This window comes from Lepus europaeus, chromosome 20, assembly GCF_033115175.1.
Source record: "Lepus europaeus isolate LE1 chromosome 20, mLepTim1.pri, whole genome shotgun sequence".
Lineage (NCBI taxonomy): Eukaryota > Metazoa > Chordata > Mammalia > Lagomorpha > Leporidae > Lepus > Lepus europaeus.
Window position 1 is genome coordinate 1,498,263 of NC_084846.1, and position 12,431 is coordinate 1,510,693.

At 57.5% G+C, this 12,431-nt stretch overlaps 1 protein-coding gene across 1 annotated transcript; it reads left to right on the forward strand.

Annotated features, from left to right (window-relative positions):
• Window positions 1-1,235: 1,235 nt before the first annotated feature.
• CD209 (CD209 molecule) lies at window positions 1,236-5,063 on the forward strand. The gene is made up of 7 exons (XM_062179355.1): window positions 1,236-1,281; window positions 1,371-1,457; window positions 1,636-1,722; window positions 2,051-2,137; window positions 2,501-2,652; window positions 3,221-3,330; window positions 4,913-5,063. The coding sequence occupies exons 1-7, from the start codon at window positions 1,236-1,238 to the stop codon at window positions 5,061-5,063; spliced, it is 720 nt and encodes a 239-aa protein (XP_062035339.1).
• The last annotated feature ends 7,368 nt before the right edge of the window (window positions 5,064-12,431 follow it).

Consider the following 12,431-nt stretch of genomic DNA (forward strand, 5'->3'; position numbering starts at 1 on the left):
TCTTGCCTGTTCTTTTTTTTTTTTTTTTTTAACAGGCAGAGTGGACAGTAGAGGGAGACAGAGAGAAAGGTCTTCCTTTTGCCGTTGGTTCACCCTCCAATGGCCGCCGCGGCTGGCGCGCTGCGGCCGGCGCACCGCGCTGATCCGATGGCAGGAGCCAGGTGCTTCTCCTGGTCTCCCATGCGGGTGCAGGGCCCAAGCACTTGGGCCATCCTCCACTGCACTCCCGGGCCACAGCAGAGAGCTGGCCTGGAAGAGGGGCAACCGGGACAGAATCCGGCGCCCCGACTGGGACTAGAACCGGTGTGCCGGCGCCGCAAGGCGGAGGATTAGCCTGTTGAGCCGCGGTGCCGGCCTTGCCTGTTCTTGAAGTTGATATCCAACCGGACCTCACCATGCACACTCGTTCTGTTGCTCTTGTGTCACATTCGCCCACAACGTTGGACGGATCCGATCCCTTTCATGGCTGCATACTACTCCACTCTGAAGAGGCCACTGTTTTGGTTTTCATTCATTCATTGGTGGCCCTGGGGATTTTGCAAATAGGGACCATTTTTAAATAAAGTTCCCACGAATCTTTCTGTCTCTTCCGGAGGTGACTGGACCCTTGTTGGTTAACCCTGTGGTCTGTGGCAGCAGGCTGCCAGGGACAAAATCCCAAGACAAGCTGTGTAACCTCGGGCCAGTCACTTAAACGTATCGTGCCTCGGTTCCCCTCCTCTGTAAAATGGATCTTACATTGCAGACAGAATTAAAAGCAGTATAAAGCAGTTGGCAGAATGCCCAGCGATGGTGGCCATGTGTTACATCACGAGAGATTACGGTTCAGCCCCAGCTGCGGAGGCCAGCAGAATTCCCCATAACTGAAGACATCAGCAAACCCAGGCAGCCCAGCCTGCTAGGAGGATGGCACTGCCAGGAAGGCGGGTAGAGGGGAGGAAGAGAGAGAGAAGTGACTGGGAAAGCTGGGCGTCCCCCAGGCCGGCCACATCACAAGGGGCCTCAGACCTCTGCCAGCACCACCCCCCGCCGGATTCCAGGAACACGCGTGCCTTGATGCAGCTGCACGTTGCCCTCCACCCCTACCCCCACTCCCCCCAGTCCTTTCTGGAGCCCCTGCCCAGTTCCCTCTTCCTCTTCTTGAGTGACCATATATTCCGAGAGCAAGGAGTGAGGGGCAGGAACTAAAGGCGACAGGCCTCAGCAGCCCCAGGCGTGGAGACACAGTGGATGACATGAGCGACTCCAAGGCTGCGAGGGTGCAGGCGCTGGGCCCCCTGGGTGAGGCTGGGTCGGCACTGGCTGGGCTCAGGAGGGGGTGCACTGGGGTCCCGGCTGGCCCGGCTCTGACAGCTGCTCTGCCCATTCAGAGGAGGAAGATCTCATCGGAGGCAGTCCCCGAGACCCCGGGACAGACTTTGGGTTGGGAAGGGTTCAAGGTCTCAAGAGCTTTGCAGGTGCGGCAATTGGGGAGAAGGGGAGAGGTCCTCCGAGAAGCCCAGCTCTGGGGAAGAAGAGGATGGGGGGCCTGGGCTTCTGGATCCCAGGGGGAGGTGGGGGCCGGGCCTGGCTGTCCCTGGGCCAGGGGAGGCAGGGACTGTGTGGCTCTGGAGCTGCTGTCCTTCTTCCCTGCAGGGCATCCCTGGAGACACCGGCACCTGCTGCTGCAGCTCCTGTGCCTCACGCTGCTCACTGCACTCCTGGTGGCTATCCTCGCCCAAGGTCAGGTGCAGGTCCTGAGGGTCTGGGGCTCCCTGACCTGGCCCTGGGCTGGGGGCCACAGAAGGGAGAGAAGTGACTGAGAAAGCTGGGGTCGGGGCTTCTAGGCGGCCTCTCCCCTCTGCCCCCACCATCTTGGCAGGGAAAGGAGGGGAGAGAGAGATCCTTGGCTCCAGGAGTCAGTTTCTTCGTCTTCCACCTGGGTTGCCAAGACCTTGGCCCTCAGAAACAATATCCTTGACGTGTAGGGCAGTGCACAGCACACAGTACGTGTGTAATAATTGCAGTGCTCCAGTAGGTCTATAATAATTGCATAATTTGCTTGGCATAGTCTCCAAGGTCCAGAGCTGCAACAAACAGGAGCTGTCAAAGGAGGGAGAGATCGCCCAGGGTCTGAGGCAGCTGAAGGAGGGAGTGGGTGAGTTGTGGACACCGGGGTCCAGGGCCTGACGGGGCCTCTGTGTCGTGTGATTGGTTTGAGCCTTGAGGCCCTCATCTGTGAAATGGGAACACAGCACTGCAGTGCTGGCTGCACTTGGTGTTCACAGGGGCTGTGTATACAGTGGGCACTCCATTAGAGCCAGTCTCCTCCCCTCCGCGCTGAGCTCTACAGCGATAGGTCTGGGATTGTTGGGTTCTGCTGGGCTGGGGAAGGGTCCCTGGGGGTGGAGAGGGGCGTGGTGCACCCAGGGACAGGCGTGACTCTCCAGGCCTGGAAGGGTGGCTGGGCGTGTGGCGGCCTCCACACTGGGGTCTCACCCTCTCCTGCCTCCCCCAACAGCCCACCTGTGCCGCCGCTGCTCCTGGGACTGGACTTTCTTCCAAGAACACTGCTATTTCTTTTCCAAGTCCAAGCGGAACTGGCACGACTCCCTCTCTGCGTGCCAGGACATGGGGGCTCAGCTGGTCATCGTCCAAAGTGCGGAGGAGCAGGTGTGCTGGGCGGGGAGGTGTGCGTCTTGGCCTGGGCCACGTGTCCGGAAGAGGAGATGACCAGGGGGCATTTTCTGGGTGCAGGGCCTCCCACTCCACTTGGGAAGGTAGGGGGGAGAAGGACACCCCTGAGGAGGTCCCAGGTGCTTTGCACCGGGCCCCAGATATGATGTGGACTCAGGAGAATGCTTTAGGGGACCCCTAAAATGCACCTAAGCTCCAGGGGTGCGCTGACCAGCATTAAGGCCCCGACTCACAGGTGCACAGTGGGCTGTGGCATCTGCCTATTTCCCTGGTGTAAACATTCCCACGGGAGCTGGTGCTATGCTGCCTATGGGATATCCCTCGGCGGGAGGGACTACGAAGACATCACACTGTGAATGCTGTGCGTGCAAATCAGAGCCCACATGTCCAGGGGCTATGCTGTACAAGAAACTCAGCCATCCTAGCCCACTTGGGGCTGAGGACCTGGACAGCCAAAGGTTAGATTGCAAGTAGAACTTCCTGCCGAGAGTTTGGGGGAGACAGGGCAGATAGCTGTCTCCTGATGTCTCCTCTGCCCCCCCAGTCCTTCCTGCAGCAGACCTCCAAGTCCAAAGGCTCCACCTGGATGGGGCTGTCAGACCTGAACAAGGAGGCCACGTGGCACTGGGTGGATGGCTCGGCTCTGCTGCTCAGGTGGGGTCCGACGGGAAGGGGCAGACCCTGGCCCCCCCCCGGGGGGGGCGGGGCTCTGAGTGTCAGACTTCAGTGATTCCGGTGGGTCCTCCCCCACTCCCGACGCCCCCTCCCCCGCCCCCGCCCAGCCCCAGCATCAATGCTGAGGGTACCTTGTTGAGTTCAGAATGTGATGAACACGTCTACGCCCAATGGGGTGGCAGGTGCAGCAAATTCCATCATGAGAGCTGCAGGTGGTTGCGGCTGGCGCCATGGCTCAACAGGCTAATCCTCCGCTTAGTGGCGCTGGCACACCGGGTTCTAGTCCTGGTTGGGGCGCCGGATTCTGTCCCGGTTGCCCCTCTTCCAGGCCAGCTCTCTGCTGTGGCCCGGGAAGGCAGTGGAGGATGGCCCAAGTCCTTGGGCCCTGCACCCGCAGGGGAGACCAGGAGAAGCACCTGGCTCCTGGCTTCGGATCAGCATGATGCGCCGGCCGCGGTGGCCATTGGAGGGTGAACCAATGGCAAAGGAAGACCTTTCTCTCTGTCTCTCTCTCTCTCTCATTGTCCACTCTGCCTGTCCAAAAAAAAAAAAAAAAAAAGAGAGAGAGAGAGAGAGAGAGAGAGCTGTGGGTGGAGCTTGCAGCCTTGGCAGATGTTTGAAAACTGTACTTTATTTAGTTAGTTATTTGTTTGAAAGAGCGACAGAGGGAGCAAGGGAGAGAGAGGAAGACAGAAGGGGAAAGAGGAAGGGAAGGAGAGAGAAGGAGAGAGAGAGCAACATCTGCTTGTGAACTCCTCAAGTAGCTACAACCACCGTGGCTCAGCCAGGCTGAAGCCAGGACCCAGGAACTCCATCCAGGTCTCCCACGTGGGTGCAGGAGCCCAAGCCCTTGGGCCATCCTCTGCTGCCTTCCCCGGTGCATCAGCAGGGAGCTGGAGCAGAAGTGGAGCAGCCAGAATTCAAACCTGCGCTCCAATACGGGATGCCGGCATCCCAAGCGCAGCTTCACCTGCTGCACCACAACGCCATCCCCCAACATAGTTTGTGAAAGGAAAGATCTGACGTAGAGGAAGGCCAGGAACTCAGGACACAGCTGCCAGGAAAAAGATAGATGGTTCTGCTCCCAGCTCCCAGAGCAGGAGCGCAGATCCAGGCAGCTGGGGAAGCACCAGGATTGTTCCGAGGCACAGGGAGGGTGACCCGGGGCACAACCCTTTATGGTGCTTTCCCGGGAAGGCGTGGGGGAGGCCGAGTCATGGGTGAGCCTGTAGGGTCCAGGGGCTGCCTTTAGGGTGGCCCAGAGCAGGAGAGGTCAGTGAGGGAGGTGTGGCTGGCGACTCTGGACCGGTTCTGATTCTCCCTGAAAACCACCGGACAGGTGGAAGACTCCAGGGAGGGGCTCATGAAAGGCTCAGGGGGCCGCGTCATCCTCACGCTGCAAGCTTCTTACCAGGTGGCCCTGGGAACAGAGCGGGTGGGGTCCACGCATGCGTGCAGAGCAGGTGCTGCGCGATCAAAGCCATAGAAGCTCAGCCGCAGGCTGCACCCCGGAGGGGAGGGGCCCCGGGATGGAGGCTCACGTCCTGCGCGGCCCCTGCAGCTTCATGAAGTACTGGAACCCAGGAGAGCCCAACAACCACGGCGAGGAAGACTGCGGGGAGTTCAGCGGCGATGGCTGGAACGACAACAGGTGCGAGGTGGAGAATTTCTGGGTGTGCAAGCAGCCCGCAAAGTCCTGCGCCGACAACTGAAGGCGGCATCCCCAGCGCGCGGCGGCAGCCCCAGCCCGCTCGGCGGGGGTGGAGGCCAGGACCTCACCCGCCCTGGCACCGGGACCCCTCGCCCACCCGCGAGGGTTGACATCTTCACAGGCGCCCTGGGACTTCTCTCTGTCCTGGTCTCCAACTCCTATGGTCCCTGGTGGGTTCTGTTCTGCCTCTGGCACCTCCAGGCTCCCCCAGGCTTCGAGGTGGTGGTCCTGGCACACACTTGGAGCTTAATAAAGCGAGCTGATACGGGGCAGCCTCGGGGGGCGCCGTGCGTTCCGTTTAGCTTTGGCCTCCTTGGCGAGGTCAGAAGGTCTGCATTGCCCTGCTGTGCCTCCCGGGGACTCCCTACCAGCACTGCGTCCCTTTAACCATGCCCTGAACCCTTTCCACGGAGGACATTCTCTGGACTCTGGGGCTCATTCAGCAGGCTGGCAGCACCAGGGAGCTATTCCCCCGTCCCATAGCAGAGCGCCTGGGTTCCAGTCCCAGCTCCACTCCCTATTCCAACTCCCAGCTACTATAGACCCCAGGAGGCAGCCCCGATGGCGCCCTGCCACCCACTTGGAAGACTTGTATTGCATTTTTAGCTCCTGGCTCTGCCCCAACCAGACCCATTCCCAGCCAATGTAGACACTTGGGGAGTAAACCAGCATTTGGGAGATCTTTCTGTGGGTCCATCTGTCCGTCTCTGTTTCTCAGATGTTAATAAATATATTTTTCTACAATTTGTCCCTAACTCCTGGATGGTAGTGATGTCTTGTGTCAAAACTGAGTCATGTGACTGAGGTGACTTAGGGCAGGGCTCCCCCCCACCCCGCCCTCCGCCTGAGCCTGGGGGCGGGGCTCAGCGACCAGACACCACAGTGGTTAGGTTTGGGGATTTCAGTCCCACCCAGCCACCTCTGTGGAGGAGGAGCTCTGCAGAAACTGTTGCACAGTGGATTTCACTGGGTTCCAGGTGCGTGCACGTTTGCGAGGGTGCCTCCGAGTTCGTGGGAAAGTGGAGTAAGTTAATAAGCTCCGTTGGTGCAACAAATTTGTAAAATACATTCATAGTCTTTTCAGAAACGCATTCTCATAAACTTTTAAAAAAGGTTTATTTATTTGAAAGGCTTAGTCAGAGAGAGAAAATTTTCCCTCCATTGCTTAGAGAGAGAGAGAGAGAGAGAAAGAGAGAGATCCTCCATCCATTGCTTCACACCCCAGTCACATCGGATGGAGCTGGGCCAGGCTGAAGCCAGGAGCCAGGAGCGTCTTCCAGGTCTCCCATGTAGCTGCAGGGGCCCAAGCACTTGGACCATTCTCCACTGCTTTCCCAGGCACATTAGCAGGGAGCTGGATCAGAAGTGGAGCAGTGGGGTCACGGACCTCCCCCATATGAGATGCAGGCACCACAGGTAGCAACTTAACCCTCTACACCACCACACCGGCCCCATACTGTTCCACTTTCTGCTTCTTAGAATTTGTCCATGACAAGGACTTCAAGTAAGTGGGACCACGCAGTGTTTGTCTTCCGCACCTGGCTTCTTTCAGTTGCTGCACACCAGACCTTGTTCCTTGGCAAAGGCTGGATACTCCTCCCCTGCAGGTGCACACTCTGGTCGGCTTGGCTGCCTCTCTGCCCACAGGTACACTGTGTGGCATCTCCCTTTAGGGCACTGGGAACCAGGCTGCTCTGAACATGGAGGGGAGGACGAACGTCTTACTGACTCCCCGATCTCAGCTCTTTGGGGTGCACCCCAGCAGTGAAGCGGTTGCCTCCTGGGGTCACTCTACTTTGAGTGTTTTGAGGAGCTGCTGGTCCATTCTTCTCAGAAGTTGCATCATTTTTGCCTTCGCATCCACAGTGCACCAGGCTTCCAATTTCTCCACGTCGTTGCCTACATTGGTTATTCTAGGTTTTTTTTTTTTTTTTTGTCATCTCATTGGTGTGAGATGAAATCTCCCCATGGTTTCAGTTTGCATGTCCCTAATGATCAGTGATGTTGTGTTTATGCACCTGTTGACCACCTGCACATCTTTCTTGTCTATTAAACTTCAGTGCTTATGTTTAAAATGTATGTTTTTGAAAGGGAGAGAGACAGAGAATGAGAGAGAGAGAGAGAGAGAGAGAGATCTCCCTCTACTGGTTAACACCCAAATGCCTACAACAAGCTGTTGGCTGAAACCAGAAGCCAGGGACTCTATCTAGGTCTCCCATTTGGACGGCAGGGCTCCAAGTTCTCGAGCCATCACGTGCTGCCTCTGTGCCCATCGGCAGGAAGCTGGAGTGGAGAGCAGGGCCAGGACTCAAACCCTGGCACTCTGAGATGGGTGGCAGGTGTCTGAAGCAGTGACCCAACTGCTGCACCAAACGCCCACACTGTGAACACACTTTTATGTAAGAACAAATCCATGCAATAACCTCTATGACAAAAACAGAGACTTTCCCGCACCCAGGAGAAATCCCGGTCCTCCCGCACTGTCGACCCCCCCAGCCTGTGCAGCTAACCCTGATTTTAAACAAGTCCCAAGTGTTGTCTGTTCTGGAAGTGCACATTAAGTCAGCTCCGGCAGGTGAGGTCTTTATGTCTTGGTTCTGTTGCTCTTGTGTGAGACTTCCACACTGTAGAATGCACTAGCAGTTTCCTTTTTCTTTGCTGTATAGAACTCTCCTCTCTGAACAGATCATCGTTTTTGCTGTCATTTTGCTGGTGGATCTTGGGGTTTTTCATTAGGGACGTCTCAGAATAAAGCTCTAAGTATCTTTCTCTTTTTTTCCTAGACACTGTTGGATGCTTTTTGGCCAACACCGTGGAGACAGATGGCCAGGGATGAAATTCCACTTCCCCAGTAAGCAGTCATATAACCTTGGACCAGTTGCCCACACTTCTCATTTGTCCCACAGAGGTTGTACCATGGATCACAGGACGGGCAGACAGAGTGGATGGGCATGGACAGTGGTTAGCAAAGTGTCCTGCCACGGTACTCACAGGCATTAAAGAGGGGGCATTAAAGGGACAGGAGACACCATGGTTCAGCCCTGGCTGCTGAGGCCAGCAGTATTCCCTGTAGCAAGACATCAGCAGACCCAGGCACTGAACCTGGAGGTGAGAAGGGATGGAGATGCCAGGAAGAAAGGTTGGGGAGGGGGTGACCTGACAAGACGAGGGGTCCACGGAGCGTCCCCCAGGCCGACCGTGCCATAAGGGGCCTCGGACCGCCGAAGCACCACCTCCCTGGATTCCTGGAACACGCATGCTGTGATGCACGTCAGATCCCTGCCTCTCTGGACTGCTGGTTCCCAGGGGTGGGGGCCAGGACTGGCTGTCACTGGCCTGGAGCCGCTGTCCTTCTCCCCTGCAGGGCATCTCCGGGGGCACCTGCCCCTGCTGCTGCAGCTCCTGTGCCTCACCCTGTTCACTGTGCTGCTGGCGACCATCCTCGCCCAGGTCACAGGCAGGTCCTGAGTAAGGGGGGAGAGAGGGCAGGGAGAATCCAGGCTCAGCAGCTCTCTCCGGGAGTCAGTTTCACTTCCCTCTCCTTTGGCTTTATAACAGCTTGACTCTCCAACACAACGTCCCAGGGCATGGCGTGCAGTAGGTGTTTAATCATTGCAATCTTGCTTTTCTTGGCTTAGTCTCCAATTCCAGAGCTGCCACAAACAGGGGCCGGCAGAAGAGAGGGAGAGATCGCCCAGGGTCTGAGGCAGCTGAAGGCAGGAGTGGGTGAGTTGTGGACACCAGGGTCCAGGGCCTGACGGGGCCTCTGTGTCGTGTGATTGGTTTGAGCCTCGAGGCCCTCATCTGTGAAATGGGAACACAGCACTGCAGTGCCGGCTGCACTTGGTGTTCACAGGGGCTGTGTATACAGTGGGCACTGCATTAGAGCCAGTCTCCTCCCCTCCGTGCTGAGCTCTAGAGTGATAGGTCTGGGATTGTTGGGTTCTGCTGGGCTGGGGAAGGGTCCCTGGGGGTGGAGAGGGGCGTGGGACCAGCACATTAATGCCAGTTCCCATGCTCAGAACAGGCACGGCAGACATCTGCGGCCTTAGCAAGATGTCCATGCTCTGTGTGCAGCCACAGCCCGGTGTCCAGGGGCCGCAGCTCCCAAGGGGCTCAGGACCTGCTACTCCGGACACCTGCAGGTTAGACTGCAAGCAGAACGTCCTGCTGAGAGTTTGGGGGTATGGTGAGCCTGCGAAACAGCACGCAGAGCTCCTTTCTCATTCCTCCATCCCCTCCCAGTCCTTCCTACACACCGACTTCTAAGACAGCAGGTTCCACCTGGCTGGGCTCTCAGCCCTCAGTAAGGAGGGCACGTGGCACAGGTGGACAGCTCGCCTCTGCTACTCAAGTAGGTGCGGGGGAGAGGTGGTGTGGCAAGGGAACGCGGGCCTCAGATGCGCCTGGGGAATCCTCCAACCCCCTGGGCATAAGTGGCTGGGACTTTCATGGAGTTCTGGATGTGACTGTCGCATGGTCAAATCGGGCAGCAGGTGCCCCAAATTCCAGCATCAGAGTGGCACCCTGGGCGGATGTTTTAATCATGGTGTATCAATGGAAAAATCCAAGGTCGAGTGAGTCCAAGAGGTCATTGCAAGGATACGGATGTAGTCCCAGCAAAGGTAGGGCACCAACAGGGAAACACCAGGGTGCACTGTAGGCCGTGGCTGTGGGGGTGGGCGTGAGCTTTGTGATGGTGTCCGTGGGAGAAAATAGGGCCGGGCAGGGTCACGAGGCTGAACCCTTCCTCTGGTCCATAGGGGCTTGTGGGGCTCCTAATCCAGGCAGGTGTACTGTGGCCTCCAGAGAAAGAACCAGTACGGCGGCAGGGGGCGTGACCTCTACGTTGATTGACTTATATGTTGAACCACGCCCCCAGGTGGGAGGGCTTCTCCCCAGGGCTGGCTAGGGGAGGCCAAGGCCAGGTGATTGAGCTGCCCAGAACACGGCCCGCCCAGCGGCGATGCGCAAGGCTGCCGTCCCGTCGTCAGGTTCCCAACAGCAGGGAACGTGGCTGCAAAACGCTCTTGGGAAACAGAATCCAGAGATGCACAAAAGACGACCGAAATCCAGGTTTCGTTTCCTCCTTGCACTGTGAGTGTTCACGCCGAAACGAAGCTGCCTTGGAATCCCGCTTCCCACGCGCGTCTCGCCCTGGGTCCCGCTGCGGGAGGGCGTGGCGGAGGCTCTCGCTCCGCTCCGGGCCGGCTTCGCAGCTTCGCCAGGCTTCGGAACCCCCGGGAGCCCACCCACGTCAGAGGGGAGTTCAGAGGCCACGGCTGGAAAGACTCCAGGTGTGCAAGCAGCGGAGGCGCAGCCGCCTGCGCCGGGACGGAAGACCCGCCAGGATTGAAATCGTCCGGTGCCGCGTCTCCAGCGGGCTCGGTGTGGTCCTGGTCTGCCTCTGACGCAGCGCGGCCATCCCCGCCCCCTGGCTTCCAGGTTGTGGCCCTGGCACACTCTTGGAGATTTTAAAGAGAGCGGATGTGGGGCCGCTTCGGGAGCTTCCTGCCTTCGGTTCAGCTCAGGGACTGCCCAGTGCACCTGCTGTGCCTCCTGCGGCCCTTATCCCTGCACTGCGTCCCTGTAACCGTGCCCTGCACCCTTTCTCTGGTTTCTGGAGCTCGTTTGACAGGGCATGAACTCCAATACCTCCTGAGAGTTGGGGCGTAAGCACCCCAGCTCCCTCCTCCCTTGCTGGCCCTAGAGTGGCTACTCTCTTTTATTCATTATAAACGCTGAACTGGTTCACTACACCACATGCTCACAACAGCCAGAGCTGGGCCAGGCCAAAGCCAGGAGCTGGGGACTCAATCCAGGTCTCCTCTGTGGACAGCAGGGGGCCAAGCTATGGCCTGCTGCCTCCTAGGGTGCGCAGAGCAAGGAGCTGGATGGGAAGTGGAGGAGCTGGGACTTGAACCAGACGCTCTGATATGGGACGCTGCTGCCCCAAGCAGCAGGTCAGGTGGCTGTGCCCCAGGGCCTGACCCTCACATCCTTCAAGGCAGGACACGGTGTCCCCATGGATAGGAGTTCTGTTGGCAGGCAGCCATCACCTGTCTGCCGCTTTGGAGAGAGATTGCTTTGTCACGGAGCTGCCTCTCTCATAGTCAGGCCCCTTCCTGGCACAGCTTACCTTGGTGCAAGTGAGTCAAAGTCTGGCTGTGTTGGCCCAGTATGGGACAGAGAGCCTCTACTGGGTCGGTGGTGTCTGTCCCAGTTTCGGGGTGATGGGGGTGCCTTTGACCACACCTGGGTTTATGTGAATGAACCCCTGGATGGCCTCAGAAGGGCCTGATCACCAGAGAGACCAAATAGGTGATGCTCATTGGAGATTGTATTCTTAAACACCCTCAAAAAGAGAGAGAGAGATTTATTGGAAAAGCAGAGTGACAGAGATGGGGAGATCTTCCATCTGCTCATTCACTCCTCAAATGGCTACAACAACCAGGGCTGGACCAGGCTGAAGCCAGGAGCCTGGAACTCCCTCCCAGTCTCCCATGTTGGTGGCGGGGGCCCAAGTACTTCAGCCATTAATGACTGTCTCCCAGGTGTATTAGCAGGAAGCTGGATTGGAAATGAAACAGCCTGGACTCGAACCAGGGCTCCAGTATAGGCTGCTGGGCACTGCAAGTAGCAGCTTAACCCACAACACCAGCTTGACAAGTGAGATTTGAGGGGTCCTAGGTGGGTGAGCGCATACAGGTGCTTAACCCACAACACCAGCTTGACAAGTGAGACTTGAGGGGTCCTAGGTGGGTGAGCACATACAGGTGCAGTGTGTGTGATGTACCTTCTGTGGGTGTGGCAGCTCCACAATGTCCCCCTCCATGCTATCTCATGTCTGGTGCACCTGTCCCCTTGGACTGTTCTGAGTTGTATTCTTCATCATATACCAGCAGATGCAAGTTAAATGTTTGTTCCTTTTTTTTTTTTAAGATTTATCTATTTGAGAAGTAGAGTTACAGAGAGAGAGGGGGATAGATAGATCTTCCATCCACTGGTTCACTCCCCAAATGGCTGTAACAGCTGGAGCCAGGATCCAGGAGCTTCTTCCAGGTCTCCCATGTGGGTGCAGGGGCCTGAGCACTTGGGCCATCTTCTACTGCTTTCCCAGGCCATAGCAGAGAGCTGGATTGGAAAAAGAGCGGCCAGGATATGAATCAGAGCCCATACAGGATGCCGGAATTTCAGGAGGTGGCTTCACCCACTACGCCGCAGTGCTGGCCCCACCAAGGTCTGTCTTAGCAGCAATCTGGAATTAGAGCAGAGCAGGGACTCGAACCCAGGCCCTCCGATGGGGGATGTGGGTGTCTCAAGCAGAGGCATAGTCATGGCACTGAATACCCACCTTGACGTGAATGTA